Source organism: Rhinoraja longicauda, chromosome 12 (assembly GCF_053455715.1).
Source record: "Rhinoraja longicauda isolate Sanriku21f chromosome 12, sRhiLon1.1, whole genome shotgun sequence".
In the NCBI taxonomy this organism is placed as follows: Eukaryota; Metazoa; Chordata; class Chondrichthyes; order Rajiformes; family Arhynchobatidae; genus Rhinoraja; species Rhinoraja longicauda.
This window is the reverse complement of record NC_135964.1, coordinates 28,365,587-28,384,869: the sequence shown is the minus strand read 5'-3', so window position 1 is coordinate 28,384,869 and position 19,283 is coordinate 28,365,587. Positions and strand designations below refer to the sequence as shown.

Genomic DNA, 19,283 nt, shown 5'->3' with positions numbered 1-19,283 from the left:
GCATCTCTGGGCCAGGTTGGCCTGGCTGGAGATGGGCAGCAGAAGTTCGGGTTAGCAGGCTGTGAGCAAGGTTGTGAGCACAAGCAGAGTGCTGGTATTGGGGATATGGATGCTGAGAGGACAGCACATTCTCGAACCATGGGCTTAGGCACAGAGGGCCTTCCAATCTGCAGAACATGGCTGCATTTGGAAATTATCTCAGTGTTAGTCTTCACATTGTGCTGACTGATGCCTAGAAAAATCATAGGAGTCAACAACACAAAAGGAGACCATTCCTCATGATGCAGAAGGATATTCAGCCCATTAAGTCTGTGCCAGCTTTCCAAGCAATCCCATCCCTCTATATTTATTTTTCTGTAACCTATCCTCACTCACATTCTCCCCTACCTCTCTTTAGATTCAACCACTCACCAACGCACTGGGGGCAATTTACAGGAGCCAATTAATGTACTGACCTACACATCTTTAGGTTGTGGAGGAGCAGGAAAAAACCCACATGGTCACAGGGAGAATGGGCAAACACACAAACAGCACCTGAGGTCAGGGTTGAACCTGGGTCTCTGGAGATGCGAGGCAGTTGGGAAGCAATTAGACATTCATGTTTTGAATCTATTCTGCTCAACCAATGTGCTGCTGTGTCACCCAACAACTCCATGCTGGTGAAAAGAGGTACCCATCCTAATCCCAGCCCTGAACCAGTAACCCTGTTGCTTTTCAAGTACACATCCGAGTCCTGCCCCATTGTGATGAAAGGTTTTGTCTTGCCCTCCCTTTCAGGCAGAGGGGCACAAACTTCACTACCCTCCAGATGAAAACAAATTATCACCTCCCCTCCAATCTTTCAACCAATTACTGCCCTGAATGTGACCTTTCTACCGAGGGAAATAGACCCTTCTTATTTACGCTTCGTGGTCCCTTATAATTTTATACCCTGATTTAGGCTCCATCAGTTCTTCCACATCATAAACTTTTTTCAATGTAGACCTGATTTACATTATACACTGTATATGAGCAGACTTAATACACAGTCCAATACATTGTTAAATCAAAGAATCAATTTCAAATATGGATAACATTACTTCCATTTACCTGTGCGACTTTTACTAATCATCCCAAAAATGATTTCCAGATTTGCACGATGCCTGCACATGGCTTCATTCAAATGTGTCTGAACCTGTAGATCAAAGTCAATCAGTCAAAGAATTTAGATGCCAATGTTTTGAACACATTCCACTAGCCATTACAACCTTGATAAGCATAGGAAGGGTCTCAACCCGAAACGTTACCCATTCCTTCTCTCCCGAGATGCTGCCTGACCTGCTGAGTTACTCCAGCATTTTGTGAATAAAAGCATAGGTCTTTATTGGGATGACCGATCTTCCATTCATGTAATCACTTGTCCTAGTGGATTTAGACTGCTCTTTGCAAAGGCACCTGACCCAACTTTTACTGCAGTGGTTAAAAGAGGTGGCCAGCAGCCAGAGTTCTAGACCAATGATCCATGCCAACCACATTAGCATACTGGGCTAGTCCCATTTGCCTGCATTTAGACCATTTAGACCACAGCCCCCTAAACATTTAGACCATAGCCTCCTAAACAATTTCTATCTGTCCAAATATATTTTAGAAGCCGTAATTTTATCTGCCTCTCTTTCTCTGGCTTCCTCTGGCAGCTCATTCCAGATATGAACTACCCTCTGAATGAAAAGGTTGTGCATGTCTTTCAAAACTCATAATTGTTGCTTCTTCAATAGCTTCCTCTGCCAGTCATTCAAGATACAGACTATCCCCAGAGTGAAAAGATTCCCTTTAAATTTCTCCCCTCTCATCTTAAGCCGATGCCCCCTAGTTTTAGAACACACTACCGTGGGGACAAAAGATTGCAAGCATTCACTTTAACCATGCCCTTTATGATCTTGTACAACTCAATAAGATCACCACTCAGTCTCCTATACTCCAAATAAAAAACGTCCCAGCTTATCTAACCTTTTCAGATAACTCAAACCCTCCAGTCAAAGTAACATCCTGGTGAATCTCTTCTGCACCCATTCCAACTCAATGACATCCTTCTTGTAGCTGGGCAACCAAAACTGCACACAGTACTCAGTAAAAGTGTGCTCTCACCAACGACATGTACAGTTGCATCATGGTACGCCCATTTTTGTGATTCCCTCCCAATAAAGCACATTGACCACCCAACTCATCACTTTTAAGCAACTTTTAAGCCTGTTCTCGCAGATCTCTCTGTTTACGCAACACCCTCTAGGGCTCTACCATTTACAATGTTTGATATACCGAAGTGCAACACCTCACACTTGTCAGAGTTAACTTCCACAATGTTCTCCAGCGAAGGAATCTGCTTGGTTCTGTAAAGAGACGTCCTTTGCACACAGAGTCTTTTACTGGATATTGTTTATTAATTTCACTACACACATGTTGTGCCCTAGCTGTCCGTGGTCATCACTGGAACTAGAGAGCGAGCTGGAGGTGGGGAAGCTACAATTATACAAGAGACAATGGGGAGTGGTTAGTAGTGGTGAGGTCACTATGTTAAAGGAACATGCACTGATCTACATCCTTCCTCTTGGAAACAAAAGTGACCACGGCTCATGCGCTAGGCTCAAACTACAAGCAGGGAGCAGATAGAATGCAGCACAACACAGACTACTCGTACACACCGTACCGGACAGGCGGCCTGACCACTCTCCCAGAGCGGGTGCGCAACGCACCATCCCCTCCGGTCGAAGGAACAGCATGGACGGGTGCGGGTACAGAGGCTGGGGAACCAGGGGAAGGAGGAGGACTGGGAAGCGATACACGCGCAGGCGAGGGAGGGGAAGGGGGCTGGGGCGACTGCGGATGTACCGGAGCAGGAGGCACATCAGGCACCGGGGACTGGACGGGAGGTGAATACGGGACCGCGGGAGGCGGTGCAGGCTCGTTTACCAGCATCAGGTGCTGGCGGGTACGACGATACACGGTGCCCTCGTAGTTGACCAGGTACGACCGTGGAGAGTCAGCATTGCCGACGACCACGGCCAGCCGGTGGTGACCGGAGGTGGACTCCATCCGGACAACCTGGCCAGCGAACAGAGGTGGAAGGGGACGGGACGATTTTCAGCAGGGGTCATTGTGCGAGAGGCATAGGAGACGGGCAGCTGTCGGTCGTCGTAGAGCTGCAGGCAGGCAGCACCAAGGCCGAACCGAGATGCATCGCAGGTGAGGACGTTTGGCCTGTTCAGGTCGAAGAACTGCAAAGTGGGGGTCCGTGCGAGTCTGGACCTCAGGGCCACGAAGGCCGATTGGTGGTGCGGGAGCCAGACCCAGGCATTGTCCTTCTTGGTCAGCTCCCTCAGGGGGGCACTCAGTTCGCTGAGGTCGGGTATGAACTTACCCAAGTAGTTGACCATGCCCAGGAAGCGCTGCAGGCCGGGCACGTCAGTGGGAGCGGGCATTTTGGTGATCGCCGCCGTCTTCTCGGGGTCTGGCTTCAGGCCCCCCCGCCGTGAAAACGTGGCCGACGTAGGTGACTTCCTCAACGCGGAACCGACACTTCCTTCGATTAAGCTTGAGGTTGATCTCACGAGCCTTGTCCAGGACTTGGCGGAGGTGTCGGTCATGCTCAGCGACGTCCCTCCCGTACACCAGGATGTCATCCACAATGATGGCGCACGGCAACCCAGCAAACAGCTGCTCCATCGTACGCTGAAAAACCTCGCTTGCCGAGTTGATCCCAAAAGGCATGCGGAGGAAACGGAACCTGCCGAACGGTGTGCTGAAGGTGGTCAGGAAGGAGGAACGTGCATCCAGCGGGATCTGCCAAAAGGAGCTCTTGGCATCCAGGACCGAGAAAACTGTGGCTGGACCGACCTGTGCCGCAACGTCCTCCACCGTCCGCATGGGGTAGTGCGGGCGTTTAATAGCCAGGTTCAGGTCCTTGGGGTTGATGCAGATCCTGATCTCGCTCGCGTCCTTCTTGGCAGCGACCACCATGGTGGAGACCCACTGGGTGGGGGCACTCACCTCCTTGAGGATGCCCATGTCCACCATGCCACGTAGTGTGGACTCCACGCGGCCCTTCATGGCAAAAGACACACGGTGGGCCGGTCTGACCACTGGGTTGACCCCCGGGTCCACAACGATCTTGTAGGCACAGGGCAGCTTCCCCAGGACGTCATCAAATCGGTCAGGGTACTCGATCAGGGGGTCCATGGGGGCCTGCACCAGGTGGATGTCGCGGTGGAATGAGACCAAACCAAAGTCCTGGCATGCACGGGCGCCCAGCAGGGTGACGTTGTCGGATGCTAGCAGGAGGAACGTGAGGGGCCGAGAGGTCTCCAGAACAGTACAGATAACCGTTGCCTTTCCCACGGCAATCAGAACGCCTCCCCCATAGGCATGGAGGCGGGAGTTGTCAGGAGTAACCCTCTCCCCCGAGCTTATCTGCTCGAAGAGGCCCACAGACATAACATTTGCAAAAGCCCCAGTATCGACCTTGGCAGGGAAGGAGTGTCCATTGACTGTAACATGCACGGATGGATCCGTTATCAATGCAGGTGCACCCAAAAGCGAAAACAGCATAGAGTCTCCATGGGAGGAAGTCGTATCTGAGCCATGGAGTTCCTCATGTTGGTACCGGGAACCGGTTGCGCTATCATCGGTCGCAAGGTTGTTTAGACTCCTTCTAGGAGCAGGGACAGGTCTCCCACGAGAACGACAAGCTGCAGAAAAATGGTTCTGCCTCCCGCAGGAATTACAAGTTTTGCCCTGCGCTGGGCAAACGTTATACCTGTGTGACGAGAAGTTGCAGTTTGGGCATCTGCGAGGGGTGACCATAGTGGGCGCGGAGGGGGTGACCCTGGTCTGCGGGTCATTCAATCGCCGGCGGCCGGTGAAATTTATGTCCTGGGGCGCCGGCCGAGATACTGAGCCAACAGCAGAGGCCATGCGTGCGGCATGTATGGCGTCCGTTAGCGACAGGTCAGGCTTCATCAGGAGCTCATCCCGCAGCTTAGAGTTTAGGAGACCGTTGACCAGGACGTCCCTGATCATCTCGTCGGGTGTAATCGTTTGAAGGCGGCACCGCCGAGCCATATGTCTTAAGGATGCAATGAAGGCGTCAACGTGCTCCCCTGGAGTCTGACGCCGCGAGAAAAAGTTGAAACGTTCGATAATGTTATTGGTGGGTATATCGCACAGGGCAGTGAACTTAGCCATGAGACATACCGGGTCGTTGCGGTCCTCCGGAGGGACGAATTCGAACGACGCATAGCGTTCCATTGCCTCCGGACCAGCCAGGTTGAGGAGCAGGTGAGCTTTTATCGCAGCAGTTGCATCAGGATGGGCAATCGCTATATAGTGCTCGTAGTCCCGCTGGAAGACAGTCCAGCGGTGCACTATGTCCTCATCAAAAACAAGCGTGTCCGGACGACGACACGAGGGAGCCATGGCAAAGTGGAAGGATGGGACACAACTGGGACGAACAAATGCTAAAAATAAAAACCCGATAAACAGGAGACGCAAGTCTACCGCTCTGACACCATGTAAAGAGACGTCCTTTGCACACAGAGTCTTTTACTGGATATTGTTTATTAATTTCACTACACACATGTTGTGCCCTAGCTGTCCGTGGTCATCACTGGAACTAGAGAGCGAGCTGGAGGTGGGGAAGCTACAATTATACAAGAGACAATGGGGAGTGGTTAGTAGTGGTGAGGTCACTATGTTAAAGGAACATGCACTGATCTACAGTTCTAGGTTCACCAATAAGGTTTATCCTTGGCTGCCTCCAAAGGGGCAATCGGTGATGGACCACAAATATTCTTATTGCCAATGACACCTTGTGGACAAATAAATTTAAATGTTGCACTGCTCAACAGCATATGTTGGCTCAGTATCCATTGCAGGACAAACAGGAGGTGCTGAGTCCGTGACCAACACCTGGCATAGACTTGGGCGCTGCACGTTGATTTGGCAGGGCTTGTGTCAGGTGGGATTGTGTGAAGATTGTCTTCCGCACCTGCTCAGCAAGCGAGATAACTCTGCTGTCTGGTGAGTAGTGAAAGTCCTGCTAAAAATTGAGTTTACAATTAGCGACAGAAATTGGAAGCAAATCAACACCTCTGGCACCCATGGCTCAATGGAGCCTGTGCGGAAAGTTTATATATATACACATATATATAAAAGCATTTATTTGTCACATGGCACCTTCTCCCAATGTAAATACTGTACAATTCCTGGAATATCAAAATCTCATTGTTGGCTTCTATTTTACCTCTTTCAGGGGTTGCTCGAACTTAAGATCTTTAAAGGTGGAGAGGTAATCCACCTTTCCATTAGCAAAGTTCTTTGCCAATCTAGGCCTCAAGGTCCTCCAGGGTACATTTAAATGTAGAGCCGAGTGCATAGCCGAGGCCCATTCACTGGATGAAATCTCTCCTTAAAAACAAAATCACACCAGGAAGATGATAAGATCAAGATTTAGTTTGGAACCGTAACGTGTCATTGAGCTTGAAGTTTTTTTGCTGTCATTGACATGGTTGAGCACACCATCCTTTGCTCAGCTCAGTGGGACCATTCTTATTCACCCAGCCTTTCAGCTGCTGTATCATTAGCCCCAAGGTTTTACCCTGAGCACCATTTCTCCCCGCCCAACCCCTTTCCCATGTGTTCGCTACTCCTTATTGACAACATATGATGATGGGAAAGATCCCATAGCCCTCAAACATCTAGCTCACCACCACTTCTTTTAACCCAACAACTCCCTCTGATTTATCACAATACCTGCCCATCATCCAGAACTGGAACAAGAAGGTTCCTCCTGCAAATTCCTGTGAAAGCAGAGGTAGGCTGCTTGCACCATGGTCTCGTGTTTAAGAGTAAAGAGTATTTTATTGTCATATGTACGGGAACAGAACAATTAAATTCTCACCTTTTGCAGCACAACAGGTTTTTAAACACAGTACTCAATATATATTATAATAAACAAATGAAAAAAGTTAAATAAATATGAAAATCAATAGCGTGCAAAACAAAAACAAAGCCTAAAGTCCCTCGTGCAACCAAGGCAGTACGTTGTTTAGAGTTTAGTTGGAGTGAAATTAGAGTGTGGCCAGGATGGTGTTGGTCCTTGATGATACTGGCTGCCTTTTCAAGACAGCGTCTCCTATAGATCCTTTCGATGCTGGGGAGGTCAGTACACTATAGGACCTGGCAATATTCTAAAACTTTATGTAATCTCCTTCATTCCTGGGCATTCCAGTTGCCGAACTCGGCTGTGATGCAACCAGTCAATACGCTCTCCATCATCTATAGACGTTTAAGAGAGTATTCGTCAACATACCAAATCTCCTCAATCTTCTAAGAAAGTAGAGGCATTGATGGGCTTTCTTTATGATTGGATGAATGTGCTGGGTCCAGGACAGATCTTCAGAGATATGCATGCCCAGGAACTTGAAGTTGTTGACTCTCTCCAACACCAACCGTCGATGAAGACAGGTTTGTGGGTTCTCGGCCTTCAGTGGACTTCATTGAACAAGGTGTGATTCACTAAAATTCACCCATATCATCATCTTTAGCAAGACAGTTATAGTGTATATAATGGTAACTGTATCTTTAAGTACTGAATACTAGAATTATATGATTTGTGTCATGTGATATATTCAACATCTTATCAGTCACTGAAAATCTGTGGCTTGTTTCAATCTACATGTTGAAGCCATAATATCTTACAATGGCGATGAGGATCAGATAGAGTTTATGAACTCAACCTTTAAATACAGTGCTGGACTGTTTTGCAATATGCAGTATTGTTTAATATTTTAAACAGCAAATACAAAGCTGTGTCGCAGTTGTTTGCGAACTGGACACGATAGGCCACAAATCCTTCTATGCATGGGGCTGTAGTTCAAAACAGCAGCTGTACAAGTCGTCTAGAGTTTGTCAGGCTATCTTTGTGTTGTGTCTATGGGGCAAGGTGGCGTCCTTGGGATACATTGGCCGATTAGAAACTTTTGACAAAAAACGTGAAACCTTTACCTCATACCGTGAGCGAATGGAAATGTTTTTTATTGCAAATTACATTATTGAAGCTGAAGAAACAGAGGATGATGATCAAGTGCAGGTAAGAGCACAAAACAAGGCCACCCAGGAACAAAAAAAAGCCATTCTTTTAACTGAAATTGGTCTTGAATTTTATGAAACTCTCACCAACATCCTGGCCACTGAGAAAGTAAGGAAAGTTTCATTTGAGACTGTTCTTTCAAAACTTGATGCTCACTTCAACCCTGAGCCCATAGAGATTGCAGAAAGTTACAAATTTCACACAAGAAACCAGAAGTCTGGTGAGGCTGTGGATGAGTGCATTATCTCATTGAAGAAGGTTTCTCTACACTGCAAATTTGCGACATTTCTGGATCAAGCTTTACATGATAGATTTGTATGTGGAATGCTGGATGAGCGAATCCAATCAAAATTACTGAACACACCAGCCCATACATTTGATTTGGCATGCAAAACTGCTTTGGCCATGTAAATGGCATGACAAAGTGCACATGAGTTTTGACCAACACATGCTGGCACAGTCAACAGACAAAAGGCAGGTCGAATACACAAGCATGACAAGACAGGGACAAGGTTTTTAACAGCAAAGTTCTGGGAAAAGCGCAGACATGTGCTATTGAAGCAATAGTCAACACAAAGCAAATAAGTGCCAGTTCAAGGACTTAACGTGTTACAACTGTCAAAAGAAAGGCCACATTGCATCAACATGTAGAGCACCATCACAGGACAAAGCAAAACAAAAGGCTCTACAAAACCAAATGGGTGGGATTCACAACCTTGAAGAAGTCAGAGAGTAATGAACTTGGACTGTACGGCATCTATACTACGAAAGGTGAGTCTGGAAAGGAATACTTTCAGACAAGGGTCAAAGTGAACAATCAACACATTACTATGTGTATTGAAACCGTTGCTGTTGCACAATTGACTTGGATGAAGGGATTAAAAGTACCATTAGCAAATTTGCAGATGATACAAAGCTAGGTGGCAGTGTGAACTGTGAGGAAGATGCTATGAGGTTGCAGGGTGACTTGGACAGGTTGTGTGAGTGGGCGGATGCATGGCAGATGCAGTTTAATGTAGATAAGTGTGAGGTTATCCACTTTGGTGGTAAGAATAGGAAGGCAGATTATTATCTGAATGGTGTCAAGTTAGGAAAAGGGGACGTACAACATGATCTGGGTGTCTTAGTGCATCAGTCACTGAAAGGAAGCATGCAGGTACAGCAGGCAGTAAAGAAAGCCAATGGAATGTAGGCCATAACAAGAGGAGTTGAGTATAGGAGCAAAGAGGTCCTTTTGCAGTTGTACAGGGCCCTAGTGAGACCGCACCTGGAGTACTGTGTGCAGTTTTGGTCTCCAAATTTGAGGAAGGATATCCTTGCTATTGAGGGCGTGCAGCGTAGGTTTACTAGGTTAATTCCCGGAATGGCGGGACTGTCATATGTTGAAAGACTGGAGCGACTAGGCTTGTATACACTGGAATTTAGAAGGATGAGAGGGGATCTTATCGAAACGTATGATTATTAAGGGGTTGGACACGTTAGAGGCAGGAACAATGTTCCCAATGTTGGGGGAGTCCAGAACCAGGGGCCACAGTTTACGAATAAGGGGTAGGCCATTTAGAACAGAGATGAGGAAAAACTTTTTTAGTCAGAGAGTTGTGAATCTGTGGAATTCTCTGCCTCAGAGGGCAGTGGAGGCCAATTCTCTGAATACATTCAAGAGAGAGCTAGATAGAGCTCTTAAGGATAGCGGAGTCAGGGGGTATGGGGAGAAGGCAGGAACGGGGTACTGATTGAGAATGATCAGCCATGATCACATTGAATGGTGGTGCTGGCTCGAAGAGCCGAATGGCCTACTCCTGCACCTAATGTCCATTGTCTACTGTCTATAATTATAAGCAAAGACATCCATAAATCCAAGTTTAGCCTGTAGGGACATAGGGATTGGCCAGGTAATAGAACCCACGGATTGGATTACGGTCATGGGTTAAGGAAGCGCGGGGTATTTAAATGCTTGGCGCCAAACCAGATTAGAGATTAGATTATTAAGTAAAGTAGTGTTTGTCCAGGAAGAAGTCAGTCGCGTTTGTTACGGGTTTTGATACTAATAAAGGATTCCAATAAAACCACTCGTCTGGACTCACTACATTGGTGACCTCGAACGTAGGAAGAAAGCAGCAGCATGTCGCAGGCGGGAGCGAGCGCGGGCGAAGTCCATCTACCGCCGTTCTGGGCCCATCAGCCGCACCTGTGGTTTGTGCAGGCAGAGTCACAGTTCCATCTCAAGAAGGTGGAGGAAGACCAGGAGAAGTACCATCATGTGGTGAGCTGTCTGCAGGCGGAGGTGGCTGCGCGGGTCAGCCGATACCTGACCAGTCCACCCCAAACGGAGCAGTACGTGGGGCTTAAGAAGCTCCTGCTGCGGACCTTCGGCTGGGCCCAGAGCCAGCGGGCTCTGAAGCTCCTCCATTTGCCAGACCTGGGGCAGCGGCTGCCGTCGGAGCTGATGTCCGAGATGCTGGCGTTGGCGGGCGACCATCAGCCATGTATGATGTTTGAGGCGGCCTTCCGGGAGAAGCTACCTGGGGACGTCAGGTTGGTGTTGGCGGACGTCCCTTTTGCAGAGCCGGTAGCGTTCGCCGAGAAGGCAGACACGCTGGTGAGGGAACGCAACGCCCGAGACGGCTCCGTTAACCGGGTCTCGAGGCCCAGCGGCAGTCGGGAGTGCGGCCGGGAGAGCGACGCATCGGCCGCTATTGCGCAGCCGGCCCGCCAAGAGAGGGCGGCGGCGCCTGTTCATTGGCAGCGGCCTCGACCAACAGAGCCGGATAGGCGTCGCTGGTGCTCTTTCCATCGGCGGTGGGGCAGCGACGCCCGAAGCTGTAGATCCCCGTGTTCGTTTCCGGGAAACGCCGGGGCCGATCGACTGTAGAGGCAGTCTCGGTTGGCCGTAACCACCGCCTCTACGCTACGGATCAGACTACCGGGATCGTTTTCCTGGTGGATACGGGAGCGGTTGTAAGTATTGTGCCCCCCTATGACTGTGAAGTTCGAGTGGGGGAAAAGGGCCCGCCCCTAATTGCAGTGAATGGTAGCACCATCCGTACGTACGGTAAAAGGACCATGTCCTTGTCCTTCGAGTCCAGGACTTACCGTTGGGAATTCATCGTTGCGGATGTGGGCCAGGCCATATTGGGGGCAGATTTCCTATGGGCGTTTTCCTTGGTCGCAGACGTCCGAGGGAGGGGCCTACAACCCTTGGCTGATGTACGGCCTCGGGATACTGGGCCAGAGGCTTCTACAAGCGCCGCCCCACCCAGCCTAGTCATCCAGTCCATCACCACGGCTCCCGGTCAGTTCGATGCGGTCCTGGCCGACTTCCCGCAGCTTCTCGTCCAGCGTTTTGATTCACCTTCGGAGAAGCACGGGGTCGTCCATTTCATTCCAACCGAAGGGCCGCCGGTTTTTGCCCGGGCACGGCGCCTTCCACCCGACAAGCTGGCCAGGGCGCGAGAGGAGTTCCTAAACTTGGAGAGGTTGGGAATCATTCGGCCTTCAAGAAGTCCGTGGGCATCCCCTTTGCACATGGTTTCCAAAGCATCTGGGGGGTGGAGACCATGTGGTGACTTCCGTCGACTCAACGCGGCAACACGGCCGGACCGCTACCCGATTCCACACATTCAGGACTTTTCAGCTAGCCTGGAGGGGGCTACAATATTTTCAAAAATTGATTTGGTGCGGGGATACCATCAGATCCCGGTCCACCCGCCGGATATTCCGAAAACAGCGACCATCACCCCGTTCGGACTGTTTGAGTGGTTGCGAATGCCTTTCGGCCTTAAAAATGCAGCTCAGGCATTCCAGCGTCTGATGGACCGGGTGGGTCGAGGGTTGCCGTTCGTCTTTATTTATTTAGACGATATATTGATTGCCAGCCGTTCGGACCAGGAGCACTTGGTCCACCTCCGCACCGTGTTCCAGAGGCTGCAAGACCATGGCCTGATTCTCCATCCGGACAAGTGCCAATTCGGCCTGTCCGTGGTGGATTTTTTGGGTCATCGGGTTACTCCGGCCGGTGCCACTCCCTTACCAGCTAAGGTGGACGCGGTCCGCTCTTTCCCCCGCCCGACTACCATCAAGGGCTTGCAGGAATTTGTGGGCATGGTCAATTTTTATCATCGGTTCGTGCCTGCAGCAGCTCGGGTTATGCGTCCCCTTTTTCAGTGTCTCGCAGGTAACCCCGCGGAGTTGGTATGGTCCGTAGCTGCGGAGACGGCTTTTGTTGCGGTCAAACAGGCCCTCGCCAATGCCACCATGCTGGTGCACCCGCGCTCCTCCGCCCCCACAGCTCTGACGGTGGACGCCTCAGACGTGGCAGTGGGTGGGGTTTTGGAGCAGCAGGTTGACGGTGAGTGGCAGCCTCTTGCGTTTTTCAGCAGGCAGCTCTCTCGGGCGGAGCTCAAGTACAGTGCGTTCAATAGGGAGCTCCTGGCCCTGTATTTAGCAGTCCGGCACTTCCGCTACTTTTTAGAAGGCCGTTCTTTCGTGGCCTACACGGATCACAAACCTTTGACATTCGCTTTTGCTAAGGTTTCTGATCCGTGGTCGGCTCGCCAGCAGCGGCACCTAACCCTCATTTCGGAGTTCACGACCGATGTCCGTCATATTGCGGGTAGGTTGAATGCCGTTGCTGATGCCCTGTCCCGGCCGGCCATTCCCTCCGTAGCCGTGGTTGGTGACCATGTGGATTTCCAGGAGCTAGCGGAGGCTCAGCGCCTGGAAGGAACTGCCGCGGTGTACGCCTCCACAACCTCGGGACTGCGTTTAGAACAGGTGGCGTGTGGCCCCACAGGTATCAAGTTGTGGTGCGATGTTACTCTCCCACGTCCTCGCCCGGTGGTGCCGGCCGCTCTGCGGCGTAAGGTTTTTGAGGCAATTCATGGCCTGGCACATCCGTCCATCAGGGCGACTTCAGCCATGGTGGCCGACCGGTTTGTCTGGCATGGCCTGCGGAAGCAGGTGGCAGCCTGGGCACGCGCCTGCATTCCGTGCCAGACCTCCAAAGTCCATCGTCATGTCCAGCCCCCGCACCAGACATTTGAGGTTCCCCCCGCCCGTTTTTTCCACATCCATGTGGATTTGGTGGGTCCATTGCCCTATTCTAGGGGTTACACTCATCTACTGACGGTGGTTGATCGGTTCACTCGTTGGCCGGAGGCGCTCCCGTTGTCGGACACCTCGGCGGCCTCCTGTGCACGGGCCCTGGCGTTGCATTGGGTGGCTCGTTTCGGAGTCCCGGCTATTATTACCACAGATCGGGGAGCCCAGTTCACCTCGTGTCTCTGGGCCGCGCTGGCGCAGCTGTATGGTGCTCGATTACAGCAGACCACCGCCTATCATCCCCAAGCCAACGGGATGGTTGAGCGTTTCCATCGGCAGCTGAAGGCGTCCCTCTGTGCTCGCCTGACTGGCTACGATTGGGCTGACCAGCTGCCTTGGGTCCTCCTCGGCATCCGTACGGCCCCGCGGGCGGAACTGGGCACATCTTCGGCCGAGCTCGTCTACGGTTCGCCCCTGCGGGTGCCGGGCGATATTCTCCCTTCCATTCCCGCCTTGCCGCCATCCGTCACGTCAGTCTTGGGCTCCCTCCGGGAACGGGTGGGTTCTCTGGCTCCAGTCCCCACCTCTAGTCACGGAAGCACAGCAGTTCACGTTCCTTCGGAATTGCGGAGCTGTGATTTCGTGTTTCTTCGGAAAGATTGCCACCGTCCCCCTCTGCAGCCGGTTTACCAGGGCCCGTTCCAGGTGCTCAAAAGAGGGACTGTAACCTTCACCTTGCAGGTAGGAAATCGTCAGGAGCTGGTTTCAGTGTCCCGTCTCAAGCCGGCCCATTTAGACCAGGACCTCCCCGTGTCGGTGGCTCAGCCGCCGCGCCGGGGCCGGCCTGTGGCTGCTCGACTGGTCCCGTCAGCGGCGCCCAGTTTACCACCTTTTGGGCCTCCGCCGCCTATGGTTGGTCCCGGGCTGCCGTTGTTTATCAAGTGCCCCACGTCACCGGCATCGCCTCCAGCGGCGGCGTCCCCCCCGCCTCCTGTCACACTGGGGGTATCGGTTTCCCCTATCCGTACACGTTCTGGGCGGGAGGTTCGGCCGCCCGTGAGGTATGGTTTCGAGGGTTCTGGGGGGGGTCATGTAGGGACATAGGGATTGGCCAGGTAATAGAACCCTCGGATTGGATTACGGTCATGGGTTAAGGAAGCGCGGGGTATTTAAATGCTTGGCGCCAAACCAGATTAGAGATTAGATTATTAAGTAAAGTAGTGTTTGTCCAGGAAGAAGTCAGTCGCGTTTGTTACGGGTTTTGATACTAATAAAGGATTCCAATAAAACCACTCGTCTGGACTCACTACAAGCCTATCACAGAAACAAACGTTCAGCTGAAAACATACTCTGGAGAAGTGTTGGAGACATGTGGAGAGATAGTTTGTGACGTAGAAGACAAAGACAAGACTCTGAAGTTGCCAATAGTTGTCGCAAGTTATGTCAATAGGCCAACGTTGATGGGCAAAAAATTGGCTCCGCTTACTGAAACTGGACTGGAAATCTGTATTCCAACTAAAAGCGCAAACACCACTGGATCAGTTGTTGCAGAAACATCATGCTATGTTCAATGACAGCTACGATGGCATAAAGGTTGAGCAAGCACACATCAGGATTTGACCCAATGTTGAACTTGTCCACTGTAGAAGGCGACCAGTGCCATATTCGCTGAAAAGTAAAGTGGAAGCGGAAATAAAAAAGTTGGAACAAAACGGTGTACTGGTTAAAACAGATCGCAGTGATTGGGCTAGTCCAATAGTAGTGGTTCCGAAAGTGGACAATACAGTGAGATTGTGGAGAGACTTCAGAGACCATCAACCAGGCAGTAGATGATGAACAGTATCCACTACCAACCTCACAAGATTTATACACTGAACTTGCTGGTTGCAAGGTATTCTCTAAGCTAGATCTGCCACATGCATATGCTCAGCTAAATGTTGATCGTAAGAGCCAGCAGTACCTCACGATAAACACACACATGGGGCTGTATTCCTACCCTATGGTGTGAAGTCAGCACCAAAAATCTTCCATGTTACAATGGACAAGATTCTGCAAGGAACATCACATTGTGTGAGCAATCAAGATGACTTGCTGATTGCAACTGTTATCACAATCACAATCACAATAAAACTTTATTAGCCAAGTATGTTTTGCAACATACGAGGAACTTCATTTGCCATACAGTCATAACAATAAAAAGCAACAGGACACACAAAATACATTTTAACATGAACATCCACCAGTGACTCCTCCGCATTCCTCACTGTGATGGAAGGTGAAAAAAAAGTTCAATCTCTCCCTTCTTTGTCCTCCAGCGGTCGGGGGCTCTAACCTTCCGTTGACGGGATGAGCCTTCCTCGTCGGGGCGATCAAGCTCCTTCATCGGGGGGGGGTGGTCTCAGCTCCCCCTCGCCGGCGAACTACCCCGGGTCGGGACCAGTCGAACCTCATGCAGCTTTTGGAGCTCCCGACCGGTCTCAACCCGAGACTGCGAGCTCCTGATGTTAAAGTTCGCAGGCTGCATTGGAGCGTCGATCCCAGGCTCAGATGATAAGCCCAAGCCTCCGCGGGGACGCAAGGTCTGTCCCAGGCAAGACCTCCAGCTCCGTGATGTTAGGCCACAGAGCGACCAGAGATACGATCCGGAAAACAATCGCATCTCCAGCAAGGTAAGAGATTGAAAAAAAGTTTTCCCAAACCCCCTCCCCCACCCCCCACATAAAACAAACCAGAGAACATTTACACAGACTTTTAAAACTTACCAAAAATAACAAAAAGAGTTTGAAAAGGACAGACAGACTGTAGGCGAGGCAGCCATCGTGCGGCGCCCCCTATTGAGGAGAATCTGGAGATACTCAGTGAAGTGTTGAAACGGCTTGATGATCACAATAGAATGTTGAAAAGAAGCAAATGTGCATTCTTACAGACCGAAGTAGTGTATCTTGGTTTGAAAGTGGATCGACAAGGACTACAACCAGTGAAGGAAAAGGTTGAAGCGATAGCAGACGCACCAACGCCACTGAATGTGTCTCAACTCCGCTCCTTCCTGGGTGGTACAATTACTCACGCTTCTTACACGAGTTAGCAACAAAGCTAGTTGCTCTTCACAGGTTGTTGAACATGGATAAAAAATGGGAATGGTCCAAAGAGCAACAAAATGCTTATAATGCCTGTAAGAAGAGTTTGACCAGTGATTTGTTTGACTTGTTCACTACGATACAAATCGCGAGTTAAAGCTAGCTTGCGATGCATCCAGTTGTGGGGTAGGAGCTGTGATTTCACATGTAATGAAACATGGACATGAAAAGCCTATAGCATTTGCATCACGCACACCTACCAAGAGCGAGTGTAATTATGCACAAATCGAGAAAGAAGCCCTTAGTATCATCTTTGGGATCAAGAAATTCCATCACTATCTGTTGGGTAGGAAATTCACCCTGGTTACCGATGATAAGCCACTCCTCGCTATTCTTGGTCCTCGGTCAGCAATACCTCAAGGATGCAGCGCTGGGCAGTTCTCCTGTCACAGTATGACTACAGCATTGAGTACTGCAGCTCAAAAGAAAATGCTATCGCTAATGCATTGTTGTGTTTGCCTCGTGAAGAATCAGAGGTGCTATCTACGTCACAGAAGCAGTGGACAATGACTTTCCAGTCACAGCAGCTGAAATTGCTGCTGAAACTCAAAAGGGCACTGTGCTAAAACAAGTATACAAGCACATTTTGTGTGGATGGTCAGAAATAAAACCAAGTACTAATGACCTAAAACCTTATCACAATAGACGACATGAACAGTCATGTGAGCAAGGGTGTATTAAATGGGGTGACAGAGTAGTTGTGCCAATTGTTTAAGACAAAGATTACTTAAAGAGCTCCATAGTGAACACACGGGTATTGTGGAAATAAAGTCTATAGCCAGAGGTTGCATGTATTGGTAGACACGCAATGTTGGAGTAACTCAGCGGGTCATGCAGCATCTCGTGAGAGAAGGAATGGGTGACGCTTCAGTTCGAGACCCTTCTTCAGCTGTAACTTCTCATGAAAAGAAGGCTCAGAACTAGATCGAGTTTGGTTCTACCTAACCAATCTCCTAAGGTTGAACGCAAACAATCTGATCAGAAACGTCATTATGGTGGAAGTCCAAAAGTAGGTAGGTTCAATACCCTTGATCAGGTTGGTGTTCTCAGCTCCCCTTAGAAAGCAACCAAATGGGAGGTGGGAACATTAGTTGAAGTGTGTAGCACCAGGAGGTACTTGGTATAAATTGGAGGACATGTTAGAAATGTGCACATGAACCATATGATCCCAGCAAGGGATGAACCGGTACATGAGCAAAGCATAGACAAAGAAGTAGATCTGTCAGACTTTGGTATTTTTCCAAGTTCAGATGTAAAATCAGAATCTCTAAAGAAAGTAGAGACAAAGGTAAATATCCTGAACTTGACTCTCCTTTAGAACCACAACCTGACACTCCCCCTAAACCACTCAGGAGACCAGAAAGAGGGCGTAAACCAGTCGTCAGATTAAATTTATAAAATTATTCTTGTTTGTCTAATTTACAAGTTATTTTACTTTCTAAGGGGAGAGCAGTGTTGTGTGTACAACGGTAACTGTAACTTTCAGTACTGAGTACTAGAATGATATGATTTGTGGTCATGTGATATCGTCAATATCTTATCAGTCTCGTGAATATGTATGAGTATCCGCAGTGTACTTTTGTGAGATAAAGAAGACCCACACTGGCAACAGCGTGGACTGAAAACCTGTGCTTGTTTATGTCTACATGCTGAAGCCGTAATATCTTACAACAGTCTACTTTTCTCTTCCATAACATCTCTTGTGTGAACCTTATCTTAGCTCTTTACTCATAATTTGTTAACTTCAAACTTAACTATTCACTCCTGGACAGCTATTTTCTCTTACAAAAGTTGAGGACGTCAAAAACTCTGCTGCTTGGTCCTAACACATTATGTTCCTTTGGCCCAATCACTGTTATGGTATGGGAAGATGTGACTGGTGGTGGGATCACGTTGAAGGTGGCAGAAATGTCGGAGAATAAAGTGTAGGATGCCAAGACTGGTGGGGCGAAAGGTGAGAACCTTTGTTCCATCTGGGGGGGGGGGGGGGGGAGGGGGGGGAGAAGGGGGAACAAAAACAGAACTACAAGACACAGAGAAAATGCAGGTGAGGGATCTATCTATAACAGCAGGTGAGGAAACCACATTTACTAAAGGAAGAGGACATCTTGGATGTCCTGGGATGGAATACCTCATATTGGGAGCAGGTGAGATGGAAATTGAGAAATTGAAAGTAGGGGATAGCGTCTTTGCAAGAGGCAGGGTGGGAGGAGGTGTAGTCCAGATAACTGAAGGAGTCGGTGAGTTTGTAGTAGATGTCAGTCGATAGTCTGTCATCTGTGATGGCGACAGAGAGATCAAGAAAGGGGAGAGAGGTGTCAGAGATAGTCCAAGTAAATTTAAGGGCAGGATGGAAGTTAGTGGTCAAGTTAATTAAATCAATGAGTTCTGCACAGGTGCAGGAGGCAGCTGCAATGCTGTGATCGATGTAGCATAGAAAGAGTTGGGGGATCGGATATCCCTGCAGGCCATGTTTGATCCACAAACTCGGCCACTTGAAGAGGCGACTGATCTACTTGAGCCCCAGGTTGCTTCAGGGCCTCCAGCAGCCCACCCCACCAATTCTACCAGTCCTTGACATCGGCCCATGAAAGCATCATCTTTCGCCGCAAATGGCCACCGCTTGGCCTCCGTTCCCAGGGGTGCATCCAATGGTGCAGGAGGTAACCCCTCCAGCCTGCACTCTGGCATCAATCATTCCTTCCACCCGCCGCCTTCTTGAAGGATTGAAGACCCAGCAAAATATTTTGAGATTTCCCCAAACAGAAGTTATGGATAAACAAGGAGACTGACCGCTAGATCTGTGCTGTTTAAGACATGTGATGTAGTATCATACAAGATCCAAGGGACAATACTGGACTAAGCTCAAGTCACAGATGGATGCTCGACATTTGTGGCAGGGCTTGCACATCATCCCCTCCTCTCCTACAAGGTGAAACTGGGTAGCAAATATAGTCACTTCCAGATTAGTTCTTTCTTTGCAC

At 49.6% G+C, this 19,283-nt stretch overlaps 1 protein-coding gene across 11 annotated transcripts in view; it reads right to left on the bottom strand.

Moving 5' to 3' along the window:
- Positions 1-19,283, bottom strand: part of ppef1 (protein phosphatase, EF-hand calcium binding domain 1) — a 92,664-nt gene that overhangs the window by 5,263 nt on the left and 68,118 nt on the right. For all 11 annotated transcript variants that reach the window (XM_078409327.1, XM_078409331.1, XM_078409329.1 and 8 more), the window contains 2 exons: positions 6,275-6,438; positions 1,090-1,174 (listed from right to left, as the gene is read on the bottom strand). In XM_078409327.1, the coding sequence (XP_078265453.1) occupies positions 1,090-1,174; positions 6,275-6,438 (249 nt within the window). The remainder of the gene's footprint in view (positions 1-1,089; positions 1,175-6,274; positions 6,439-19,283) is intronic.